Source organism: Narcine bancroftii, chromosome 4 (genome assembly GCF_036971445.1).
Source record: "Narcine bancroftii isolate sNarBan1 chromosome 4, sNarBan1.hap1, whole genome shotgun sequence".
Lineage (NCBI taxonomy): Eukaryota > Metazoa > Chordata > Chondrichthyes > Torpediniformes > Narcinidae > Narcine > Narcine bancroftii.
In genome coordinates, this window is record NC_091472.1 from 125260418 (window position 1) to 125274306 (window position 13889).

The following is a 13889-nucleotide window of genomic DNA, read 5'->3' on the forward strand; positions in this document are numbered from 1 at the left end:
ATCCATTTCTGTAGCACCTAGGCCATCCCAAAGTACTTTGCAACCAATGAAGCATCTTTGATATGTAGTATTTTCTATAGGAAAGTCGCTCATCACTATAAGCTCCTGATTTTCACAGGTTTTTGCCCTTGTCCCACAACACAATTGATTGGCCTTGATGGCTTAGATCTATCAAAGGAGGTTTCTATACCTGAATGTACAAATAATGTAGGAATGTTCAACTCAAAACCTATCCCTTTGATTAATTATTAGAATATGAATTTTTTTCAATGTCACTGAGATGCTTGGAGCCTGGGGAACTTGAGTGGTTGCTGCTTCTTAATTCCAGTGACCTGAGTTCAGTCCTGATGTCTGACGCTGTCTGTGTGGAGTTTGCAATGTCCCCCCCACCCCCAATCAGAGCGGTTTTCCTCAGGGTGCTCCAGTTCCCTCCCACATTCAAAAGACATGAAGGTTGGTGGGTTAATTGGCCTCTGTACATTGAAGGTTGGTTGACATTGAAGGTTGGTGGGTTAATTGCCCTCTATACATTGAAGGTTGGTTGACATGAAGGTTGGTGGGTTAATTGCCCTCTATACATTAAAGGTTGGTTGACATGAAGGTTGGTGGGTTAATTGGCCTCTGTACATTGAAGGTTGGTTGACATTGAAGGTTGGTGGGTTAATTGCCCTCTATACATTGAAGGTTGGTTGACATGAAGGTTGGTGGGTTAATTGGCCTTTGTACATTGAAGGTTGGTTGACATGAAGGTTGGTGGGTTAATTGGCCTTTGTACATTGATGGTTGGTTGACATGAAGGTTGACATGAAGGTTGGTGGGTTAATTGGCCTCTGTACATTGAAGGTTGGTTGACATGAAGGTTGGTGGGTTAATTGCCCTCTATACATTGAAGGTTGGTTGACATGAAGGTTGGTGGGTTAATTGGCCTTTGTACATTGAAGGTTGGTTGACATGAAGGTTGGTGGTTTAATTGGCCTTTGTTCATTCAAGGTTGGTTGACATGAAGGTTGACATGAAGGTTGGTGGGTTAATTGGCCTCTGTACATTGAAGGTTGGTTGACATGAAGGTTGGTGGGTTAATTGGCCTCTGTACATTGCTCCTCATTCACAAGAGATTTGTTGAATCTTGGGGAGGTTGATGAGAATAAGAGGAGAATTTTTAAAATGGGACTGGTGTTGGATTTAATCCAAATGTTTGAGTGATGGTCAACATGGACTAGATGTTGCTCTACGATTCTATAAAAAAGAAAACGTGGCCACTTTATGTACTGAACTGAAGTTAATTTTAAGACAAGTCATTGGAATCACAAATCTAGTCTAAGATGTTAATTCAAAAGAGACAAATTGCAGTCAAATTAAATAGCCAAGCCAAAATGAATTTAAAATGTGCATTTATTAAAATATATGTTAGTGACTGAAGGTACACTTTATAGTGATGGGTGTAAAAGGCTGAGTGATCTTCTGAACTGTTTTTCTTTATCTATCATATCATATTCCTGCAGATTTTTCCCCCTCAAACTTAAAAAAAAAACTCAGAGAATGCTATATCACAGAAAGGCTCATCTAGTCTGTGCTGAACTATTATTCTGCCTTGTCCCACTGACCAGGACCATAGCCCTCCATACTCTTCCCATCCATGTACCTATTCAAATGTTTTCTTAAATGTCAAAATCAAGCCTGCATTCATTACTTCAGCTGGCAGCTCATTCGACACTCTCCCCTCTCTGTGTGAAGAAGTGACCCTTAATACTCCCTTTAAACATTTCACCTTTAACTCTTAACCTGTGTCCTCTAGTTCTTATCCCACCTAACCTCAGTGGAAAAAAGCCTAGTGACATTTACTCTATCTATATACCCCTCATACTTTTGTGTACCTCTATCAGATTTAATTTTTCTAATTTTAGACATACAGCATGGTAACAGACCCATCTGGATAATGAACCCATGCCGCCTAAATATCCCAATTAATCTGCAAACCCCCCCCCCCCCACTATGTTTTTGAAAGGTGGGAGCAAATCGGAGCATCTAGGGGAAACCCATGCAGACATGGAGAGAATGTACAAATGCCTTACAGATAGTGCCAGATTCAAACCCACTGATGGATATCTTTCCTGTAGTTAGGTGACCAAAATCGCATGCCATACCCCAAATATGGCCTCTCCAAGGTCTAATACGACTTCACTATAACATCTCAACTCCGAAATTCAATACTTTGATTTATGAAGTCTTTTTTTCCCCCCTAGGGTGTTCCAACATCCTCCTAGCCTACTGCATCCAGTTGCTTTGAAGAATAGGGTATGTCATAGGAATAAATGCAACTAATCACACTAAAACACAGACCAGAATCCACAGAAAGCAAACAAAGCGTCACCAACTTGGTGGTTTTTAAAATGGTTGAAACGTTAAACTGTAGGTGGTAGAGTTGAACAGAAAGCCGCTGTCTCGGGTTGCCATGTCACACACAACCATGCTGCAATTGCAATAGCTCTGTACAGCCCCTATCACACTTCAGTGGAGAATCTTTCACTCATGTTCAACTTCCCCCACACCAAAAAAGGTTCCACCTAAAACAAGTGTATTGATTGCTTCTAACTTTAAAATGAATACATGCTCAAATAAATATGTTCTTCAGAAGTGATGCCCAAGTACTTTTAAAGAGGGTTCCTACAATTGCAGAAATGTAGCCCAGCTCTTATGGGATTTGTTATTATATCTATTTATGTTGTGCCTTTGAACTCAGCAGAGGTTTGAACATCCTCCAAACAAGATTATAAGCAGTGTACAATTCTCACCAAACCAGCGCATTGGCCCAGATTTCTCTCTGCAGCAACTCTAAAAGTTTAAAGTTAGTTAATGGGCCTGTTGCTATTGAGGACAGGGAGTCTTTCTCTGTAATAACAAGTCTTTGCTTTGGCTGTATTGTCTGTTATTCTGGTTGGCCCATTTCAGGAAGGGTCTGGAGGCTTTGAAAATGGTAGAGAAGAGATTTACCAGGGTGTTTTCTGGTTTAGAGGGCATGAGGTGTAGGGAGAGGTTGGACAAACCTGGGTTTGCTTTCTCCGGAGTGTTGGAGGCTGAGTGGAGATTTAATAAAAGTTTACATCTTAGCGCCTCACAGTTCGGCGGGCAGCAACCTCCTTTGAAGAAGACCGCAGAGCCCACCTCACTGATAAAAGGCAAAGGAAGAAAAACCCAACACCCAACCAACCAATTTTCCCCTGCAACCACTGCAACCGTGTCTGCCTGTCCCGCATCGGACTTGTCAGCCACAAACGAGCCTGCAGCTGACGTGGACATTTACCCCCTCCATAAATCTTCGTCCGCGAAGCCAAGACAAAGAAGAAGAAGACACAATTATAACCGCATAGATGGAATAGACAGTCAGAACGTTTCTCTGGTAAAACATCAAGTACAAGAGAGCACACATTTCAGATGAGGGAGTAAAAGTTTAAAGGAGATGCGAGGGGCAAGTTTTTTTTTAAAAGGGAGCAGTAGGTGCCTGGAAAAGGCTGCCAGGAGTAGGGGTGGAAGGAGATATTACAGTAGTATTTACGAGGCTTTAGACAGACACTAGAATGTGCAGAGATGGAGGGATATGTATCATGTTCAGGCATAAGAGGCCAAAGGGCCTTTTTTTGTGTATTCTATGTTCAGTATTACAGTGTTCTATGTTCAAATGTTACTGTTCAATTTATAGAGAGATCAAAGTACGGTTATGTGGTATAGGGTTTGAATTGATCTACCACAGTCATAATCTGCAAAAGTAAAATAGGTACCACGTATACATCAAGTTATCTCGGTCGATCGTGCTCAATCCATGCATCTGTACTGGAGCCCTCCAGTTTTTACACAGAAGGTCAAAGCCAAGAGACTCCAGCAATCTGGATCATGGTTTAATTCCATCCTTTCCTCCAAACTGCACTCCAAGAGCTTTGGCACATGCCTTCAAAGTTTTCTGAGAGAAGGGGATGGATTCTGTTCACCACATCCTTGTAGAAAATTCCAAACTTCAATACAGGAGTTGGGATGTTCTAATGAAGTTATACAAGATATTGATGAGGCCAAATTGGACTATTGTGCGCAGTTCTGGTCACCAAACTAAAAGAAGGATATCAGTAAGATTGAAAGAGTGCAGAGATGATTTACTAGGATGTTGTCGGGTCTTCAGGAGTTGAGTTACAGGGAAAGATTAAACAGATTAGGACTTTAATCCTTGGAAAGTAGAAAAATGAGGGGAGATTTGATAGAGGTTTACAAATTTATGAGGGGTATAGACAGAGTAAATGCAAGTAGGCTCTTTTCTCTTAGATTAGGAGAGATGAATATGAGGACATGGCTTTAGGGTGAAAGGGGAAAGGTTTAGGGGGAACATTAGGGGGAAATTCTTCACTCAGAGAGTGGTAGGAGTGTGGAATGAGCTGCCAACTGACGTGGTAAATGTGGGCTCACTCTTAAGTGTTAAGAATAAATTGGATCAATACATGGATGGGAGAGGACTGGAGGGTTAGAGAATGGGTGCAGGTCAGTGGGACTGTGGAATGATGTTTTAGCAGATTAGAAGGGCCAAATGGCCTGTTTTCTGTGATGTAGTATTTTATGGTTCTAGTGACCAAACAAACCTTTCAGTTGATGTATTAATCCAATTGATTCAGAATAAGGTACGAAAGGGCTCAACACCCATATATATATTGCAATGACAGCCAGCATGTGGCCTTTGACCTATCCTATCCAACACAACTGCAGTGTCTATAGTAGCTCAACGAGTTACGAAGTAATTGTTAAGATATACCAGAAACTGGAGCACTTAATGGAAGTCAATGCTTCAATGCAGCACTGACAGAAATGTGAGAAATGTCTTCATCAGATGAGGTGGTAAACCAGGGTCCTAGTTAACTTCACCTATTTTGATGTGGAGCAGGGAAGAGTTTTTTTTTTAAAACATACAGCATGGTAACAGGCACCTCCTGCCTACATGCTCATGCTGCCCAATTACCCCAATTAATCTACAACCCCCATATGTTTTGAACAGTGAAAGGAAGTCAGAGCACCCGGAGGAAACCTGCTAGATTTGAACCTGCGTCATTGGCATTATAATGGTTTGGCACTAACTGCTGTGCAAACTATGCCACCCTACTCCCCATTGTTGCAGCCAATATTTATTCCTCTGTGAAAACAGGAATCTGGTGACGATTACACTGCTGCTTGTGGGTCCCTGTTGTGCACAAATTAGTTGCTGCATTCCCTACACTTAAAGCAGTGGCAACACATCACAAGTACTTCATTTGGCTTCAAGAGACTTTGGGGACTTGGGGATATTCTGAGATTTTCAAAGGCGGTATATACATCAAACTCTTTCTGTTATTCTTTTGACATCACATCATCATCCTTTACAAAATCCATGTGAATTCTGGGCGAGTGAAAGATTAAAAATCTAGTCCAATTTTGGAAAGGCAAATTCATCCCTTTAGTTGGTGGAAATTAGTCAAAGAGAGCACCACTTCTTCAGTTAGGAGAACTACCACTGAAGATAAAATAAAGAGACCATAGTTAAGTTAGATCTGATTTACGAATTCTATCTTCAGGGAATGCGCACTGGGTGTGTTCAGGTAAATGTGCTAGTAATACCCACCTTTGCATTAACTTTTTCACCTTTTGTTTAATTTTTGATCCAAAGAAAATAATATTGAAAATATATTTTTTTAGGAACATATGATTATTTTTGTATATAACAGCATATTTTAGATATTTTTATTAATATGTAAATTTTAATAGTTCCCAAAAACATTCTCTTTGTCAAAATATTGAAAATGGTCAACATTAATGACCTGAGGAATATTGTTGATATTTTTAAACCTGAATGAGGAGTTACCTGACCTATTGGTGACAGACTCTGGTGTCTGATTGTGGCTTGTTGGTTTTCCTCTTTTTAAGAATAATCTGGTCAAATGAGCTCATGTCCTGACCAAGTAGTTTAAACAAGAAACAGTCAGGAAATTCACAAGTGTGCTCACTCCAGCCTTGGGTACAGTTATGTCTCCTTGCCCTCTGATCCATATGATGTGAAGAGATTCACTGATATGCTTGTCAAATAGATTTTATCAACTGATTCACCTTTATCCCTCCATCAACATCATCCAATATCTGATCATTCTCACATTGCAGATTGTGGGACCATTATAATGCCTTCTGATCTCCCACAAAGACAGCCCTTCATTAGTTGTCAAGTCCTGAAATTGTGAAAGGCACCTCATAAATACAGACCTTTTGCACTTTTCTCTGGACTTGGCAGGTGACACAGGAAATCCAAGAGAAGTAGATTTCTGGCACAGAGCACTTCATCCCTGGCCACTGAGCAGGGATGATCACAAGCTGCCCCATCATTAGGTCAGATGTGAAATGTTCACAAGATCACAAGATAAAGGAACAGAAGTAGGCCACTTGGCCCATCGGGTCAGTTCCACAATGTTCACCCATTGCACAATGTTTCATTCTATTTGCAAATCCTCAGCAGAAAATGCTTGTAGCCAACTAAACCCAGATAACATTCAATCATGAGCTGATTGTGGACATGTAACAAGCTCTAACCAGTCCAACAAGAGAGAATCTAAACACCTATTCTTGACACTCAGTGGCATTAACATCAGTGATTTCCCCACCATCATCATGCTAGGGTTTGCCATTGCCTTAAGCCAACTGGCCAAGCCTCATAAATACAAGACCAGGTAAGTGGATAAATATCCTGCAAAAGTAAGTCACCTCTTAATACCCCAACTCCTTTCAACCATCTGCCAGGCATAGGTCAGGAGTGTAATATAACATGCCTGGAAGAATTCAGCTCCAATAGTATCCAGGACCAAGCAGCCCATTTGATACAACCTATCCATCACCTAGCACATTAAGGCACACAAAGGCCATTTAAATAATTCTTTGCAGTCATTCAACTTAGTCTAATCAGATTACACTTCACAAACCAGTGACCCATACCACCAAGATAAACCCACGTTCAGATGAACAATACCACCTGCAGGTTCCCCTCCATGGCACACACCATCCTGTGGGAAGAGATCATCTTCCAAGTCGCTGGACCTAAACCCTGCAATTCCCAACCCAATAGTATTGTACAAGCATCTTCACCAGACTTCAATGGCTCAAGCAGGTGGCTCTTGCCACTGTCTCAAGACCAATTAAGGATTCTCCAGAATAATAAATGTTGGTGTTGCCACAAACACCAAAAATGAATACTTTTTAAAAAAAATCATCTCCTCATCATCTCTACTCCTTCAATTCCCAAACCCTGCATCATTCCCTACTCACAGCGTGTCTCTCCCAGTGGATCAGACGATTGATAGCTCTCATTACCGCAAAGAAACAAAGCCTCAAGAAATTACAGGGTTTTAACTCCCAAAGTGCCACCCTATCCCTGCTCCGTCTCCACACACACAGCACACATGTTATGCTAAGCTCTTTGAAGTGAGTGTCAAGATTGGATGCTATTCACTGAACAAGTCTTTGATTATTCAGGAAAGGACTGAGACTTGGTGCCGGGGCATGGCAGTACCAAGTACTCAAATCCATCCAACACTGGGCCTCTGTTACACATGTACTACAAGGAGGGGCATGCTGGGAACTTGCTTTTTGGCCCTCTTCACCTTTCCTCGCAGATTTTACACTACAAAGAGTGTTTCACAATTATAGAGCTAAAAATAACTAACTGGTTGCCTGCAACTCATAACCTAATGACCTAATCTTTTGGCCACCCGTTAAAGTATTTTCATATGTAAACAGAAGGCAATGGAGAAAGACTTTATCCATTAAAATGAACAACATAAATAAAAAGGATCTATTTCACATTTTGTTGCAATAACAATTTTTTTTTAAAATTTGCTTTGTATATTTCTGAATTGAGACAAATTTCCATCAGAAAAATACTTGTTCACTCCCTCATGATACATGGTCCCTTTTCTTATTTTCTTCTCTGATTTACAATGGAAGTGGAGGGTTTGGATTGGAACATTTCAACATGCATGGAGGGGAAAAACCATAGTAAGAAAATTGATGGTACAATTCACTCCCGTTAGTGATGAACTCTTGCTTCAAGCTCTCTGGAAAAAAACAATGGTGCCTGAAACTCTTGACATTCTGGGACACTTGTATCACCGTGGAACAGTCAAACCTCTCAGCTGGGTCCAGAAACCAGAGTTATAGCCTTCAACACCACTTTCTGGAAAGATAAACTTGCTTCATACACAATCTCTGTCCATCCCAATAAAGGACATTGACGTGGAGCTGGTGTTGTATTGCGAGGAGTGATTGAAGGCAGGGGAAGCTTGGTCTGACTAAGACCTTGGAATGATAAAGACCTCAAATGTTGACTGCCCATGTTTAATCCATGTATCTGATCCTCCAGCAATTCTTTGTCAGCTTGAAATCCCAGCATTTGCAGCCTTTTGTGTTTCTAATATCCTTGGAATAGCTAAGGAACAAAAAAGGTCAGCTCCAGGGTGCCCATTCCAAAGGAGAATCTATGACCATGTCCTCCTTTGGAATGGCCACCTTAGCTCCCAGACCTGAGGCCTACCCCAAATAAAAGAGGAAAGAGGCACTAAAACAGAGGTTGATTTTTGCCACCGCTCCCTCCTCCAGCCGCCTCATACCTGCTCATCAACCTAGGCATGCTCAACCACACTGTGCAGTGTCCCTAGGTCAATGACTATAGAAAATATAAAACTACAAAGAGGAGCCTGTTTTCACTTGAGCAGAGCTTCCCTCAAATACTGTATCTACACAAAGAGTCAAGTTAGGTCTTCTCCCAATATAAAGTAATTGGATCTTCAAGGCACAAACCTGGATAGAATCAGCCTCATTGGTGATATCTCCACAGCGGAAAAATATGAAAATGGTTGCACACTTGGAAAATAATACCCACTGAGGCATTCATTAATTAGGCATAAGTGATTAATGCCTGCAAAAAAAGTCAAGTGACATCAGGAATGTGTCAATATTCTCATATTGTAGTGGGTAAGACTTGTCGATGTGACTTGAGAGTCAGGAAGAGTTGAGTTACAAGATACATCACCTCTGTAGTACACATCCCGGAATGGCACATTGATGAACTCTCGAAGATTTCCTGTCTTCTCTGTGATCTCAAGCATTACAGGGATGGTATCGTTTTTTCCATTCGTTAAGTTTAACAGTGCTTTTGGTAAACAAGTCTTGCCTGTTGAAGGTTCTAGGAATGAGGAAGAGAGAAACAATTGTTAGTCACAGTTGCCAGTGCACTGAATGGCTGTGCATGTGTCATTAAATTTAGACATACAGCACGGTAACATGCCCTTTCAGCCCACGAGCCCAGGCCATCTAATTACTCCCAATTAACTTCCATGCCTGGTACATTTTGAATGGTGGGAGAAGCAGGAGCACCAAGAGGAAATCCACGCAAACATGGGGAGAACGTACAAACTCCTTACATAGCGCCGGATTCTAACTCTGGTCACTGGCGCTGGAACAGCATTGCACTAACCACAATGCTAACCGTGTTGCTCCTCAGTTGGCTGCCTATGAGACATAGATTTGATCAGGCTTCTCCCATTCAATGCAGATAGCCATGGAAACACTGCACAACAGGTCTGAACCAAATAGTCAGTTTCTTTGAGGGGATTTCCTGGAATTTATAAAATAATACACTGGATATTAAGAATTTGAAATTCAAAATAGAAGCAAATTTAGTTTCCACTTCATTTCTGTGGATTATTACAAATAAAGTTCAAAGGGCTAGCATATAGGTCTTGCAAGTCATCAGGAAAGCTAACAGAACGTTATTGTTATTGAGAGGCTACAGATGCTGGAATATGAAGCAAACAACAATCTACTGGAGGAACTGAGCAGGTTTGGCTGTTCCTGTTGAGGCAGAAGGATGGTCGACTTTTTAAGTCAAAACCCTGCATGTTGCATGTTGCTAAGAGAGTTCAATGCAAATGTAGGGAAGTTAAGCATTGATGAAACAGGGCAATCCTGAGAGCAAATCTAGAGAGCTGTGTGCTATATTGGTTGCTTTATTTAGGGAAAAATGTTAATGAATTTGAAGCAATTCAGATTATGGATACTAAAAGAATACTTGGAATGGATAAGTTGGCTTACGAGGAAAGGTTGGGCAGGTTAGGCTTAAATCTGCTGATGCTTAGAAGAGTGAGAGAGGACTTGATTCCAATGTACAACATCCTAAGATATTTTTGTGTAACCTGGTACCCTTTCAGCCAGTCTCGATTCTGATGCGAGTCCATTGACCACAGTTACCAGCAGCCCACAAGCTATTTGGGATCCTTGCCTTGAGTCGCCAACAGCCTGTGTTCTACAGCCGCAAAGCCCCTCACTGGTCCACCGCCATGGTCACCAGCCCATGGGTCGTCTCTTCTCCTCCTTCTCAAATTGGGCATGGTCTCCCCATTTTCTGGTGCCCTGCACCAATCCTCTGTTTCCCCAGAGTCTGCAACCCCTCAAGGCTGCTTCCGATCTGATGTATCATCAATGATCACAAAAGACTGGTTGTGAAACTGATAGGCTTTTATTAACTATAGTCTGGAACAGCTGTCAATCTCATTGACTGATCAAGGCAGAGTGAAATGGGGAACATGCAAAGGGCTATGGGTAGAACCTGTCTCGGGAGGAGTGTCCAGTTGGCAACAGCCAATCATAGCATAACACTGGTTTACCACATGCTCACAGGCACCACCATCTTGGGCCCAGACCCTGTGGTCGCAGGATTTTAAAATAAATCACTACTCCTTTACCACTCTCAGATGGTTCGCACCAGAAGTGCCATGATTAGCAGCTTCAGCAATGCCACCATTTTTTTTAGATTATTAAGATTTTTTTTTAAGATCACTCCTGAGAGAACCTAAGAGAGTGGAAGTGCAGAAGGCCTTTCTTCTTATGGAGGAACCTAAAACATTCACTCCCTGTTTAATCATGATGTATTTAAAGACCAAACCAAAGTATTTTCCCCTCAGAGAATTGTGAGCCATTGTTATTCTCCCATCAAGGGAAGTGCAAGCAGAACCTTTGGCTATTTTTAAAACAAAGGCAGTGGACACTTCCTAAGAAAGTTGGTGAAGATGTACCAGCTTAGGAGGGGTTGAGGTTAACATCAGACTGTGACATATTATGTTGTATTTGTATTGTATATAGATATGTTTTTGGGAGATAAATTGGGGCAGGTTTTTTTTAGTGTGGGTCACATACAAACACTTCAAAACAGATCTCATTTAAAATACTGGAGCTCTGCTCAAGCCAAATAGGGCGGCTCCTGGGGGTCTTTGCAAAAACTTTGGAGAGTGCCCAAGAGACTTCACTAATGGATTGTTGATTTGAAAAGCAACAGCTGAAAGAGATCGAAGGAGTAGTTTGGAGCCGTAGTCTGTCTGGAGTGGAACTTGATGTTCTAAGAGGGTCATGTGGTTTTGCAAACAGAGAGAGTCAAGCAGGCTTTTTCTCTGAGAGAGAGAGAGAGAGAGAGAGAGAATTCAGTTCTGCAGTTTTACAGTTCAGCAGCAGCTGGGACTGGAACAGGGCAATCTGGAAAGCTTGTGGAAATCCCCATTTTGCTGATGGGTTGTGAGTTCTTAGTTCAGCCTAGTCAAAGCCCTTTTGATCCAGACAAGAGGAGAGGATTGGTTGTATAATGTTCCACTTAAAATAAGGGAAACAAAAAGGAATTCTGTGGTGACCTGAAAGAAAGAGGTTATCATCTGGAAAACCCTGATGAGGCAAGTTTCTTCGGCAAGACACTGAAGTGGCTGGTGACGAGGAATCAGTTTGTGTCCAGCGAACAACAAATCTCTCTCTGAAAACTGACAAGAATCTTCCTGAGCGGTAACCATTTACCTTTCAAGCACCAAAGCCTGGTGAACTTCATAAATGTTAAATTCTGTGCACAGTATAAGAATTGGCTGCAACCAGTGAACTTGGAGGAATGAGAAGTGAGATTGGACTGTGAATTAAAGAACCTTTCTGAATTTACACACACATTACATAAACATGCGCGTAGAATTAGAAGGGGGTTAAGCTAGGTTAGCTAAGTTAATAGAGATAAGTTAAAGTGTGATTCTGTTTTCATGTTTAAAGATAATTAAAAGCAACTTTTGTTTAACCATTTGTCTTGGTGAATATCTATTACTGCTGGGTATTGGGGTCATCTGGGCTTGTAACAAGACCAACAGTGATTTTACTTGTTTCTGCTCCCAATTCACATCTTTGTATCTTATATTCTCTTACTTAAATTTTAACAACTTTTGATTATGGACAAAAAGGAATGTTCCTGTCTTGTCCAATCTCATCCCACATCAATCCCATCCCTCATTAGTCTTGGTGTTACGTTAACTCAGCACATTGCAAGCAGTTAATGACCCCATAATCTGATCATTTTGGCTTCCAGTCCCTCTTTCAAAACTTTAACAACCATTGGCACTTTAGTGAAATATTGGCTGAAGTGGTAACAATTCTTGTGGCTTCCAAATGTTGGCATTACCACCAAAGAGTAATCCACTTGTGATTCAGAACTATAATTCTGTATTCAAGAACTGACAATAAATGTTTTTATTTTAGACAAATGCACATATAAGCTTTGTCTAAAATAAGAACCAATGTTTCAAAAATTGTCCTTTTTTTTGAAGATCAATGGGAGTTAATAATTATCCCTGGGAAATTAAACCAGTAAGGAGAGAACAGCTGGCTATGAAAGCCCTGGAATGCTGCAACATATATTTAGCCAACCTCACCAGTTCACAGTTCACAATATTTTGACTTTTTTTCTGTATCCTATAGATTGATTGATTTTCTATTCCAAGCATGCGATAATGCTGTATTCCTGTAGATACTCAGGTGATGTGGACTGTGTGTGTTTTTGTGTCCTTGAGCTAACTACACAGTGGGTCATTATTACCCTGCAACTGTTTTTACATTCTTTTGTGGGAGATGGGCTACACTAGAAAGACCAGCGTTTACTGCCCTTCTATAATTGCTCTTCAGAAGATGATTATGACAGACCAGAACTATCTAATTTGTTTGTCATTTTAACCCTCTTTGCTACTCCCATGGCATTCTGTCTGTCCTTTCTCATCATCTTTGCTATGCAGAGGTCAAATGCAAATTGGATGAACTACATTTTCCACTTGGGTAGCTTAAAACACAGTGGTATGAACATTGAATCTTCCCATTTCAGTTAACTCACACTCTGGTTGTCCTCTTCCATTCTCCCCCCACCCCACCCACATACGCTCATCTGTCCATCTAGTTTCCTTTTCCCTTTTTTTCCCCCCACCCTCTCCTCTTCCTACAGTTCTATCTGTCCATCATCGCCATCTGGTTTCACCTATCACTTACAAACCCGTCTCCTATTCCTCCCCCACCTCATTCCATCCGCCCACAATCCCCTTCCTGCCAGATTCCACCGATCATCAATGTGCCCCTGGTCCCCACCCCCTCCTCATTCTGGCAATCTTTCCTTCCCCTCCCAATCCTGAAGCAGGATCTCAACCCAAAATGCCAGTGTAGATCCTTTTGCCTCCACAGATGCTACTTAATCCACTAAGTTCTTCTAGAAATCTGTTTTTTTCCCCCCAAATCCCACTATCAGCAATCTCCTTTGTCTTTTTCGCTCAATCCAAGTGTCGAATGTATCCCCACAGGTTTAGCAGCTAGGTACCAGTAGAACTTTCATCCAGAATCAAACTCTTTGAAGTCCAACGCCAACAAGGTTGCATTGTTGCCCTGATACTTCTCAATGTTTCTTCATTAATAGAACTAGGCCGAACAGAAACTGTTCAAATTATAGCAGCAACACTCCAGAATCAGTCTATCCAAACCTCGGTGGTTGAATGAACTGCAGCATGTAG

The 13889-nt window shown here is 41.3% G+C and overlaps 1 protein-coding gene across 1 annotated transcript in view; it reads right to left on the reverse strand.

Moving 5' to 3' along the window:
- trpv4 (transient receptor potential cation channel, subfamily V, member 4) overlaps positions 1-13889 on the reverse strand; it is a 79341-nt gene that overhangs the window by 45987 nt on the left and 19465 nt on the right. The window contains exon 3 of the mRNA XM_069932731.1: positions 9077-9229. Within this exon, the coding sequence (XP_069788832.1) occupies positions 9077-9229 (153 nt within the window). The remainder of the gene's footprint in view (positions 1-9076; positions 9230-13889) is intronic.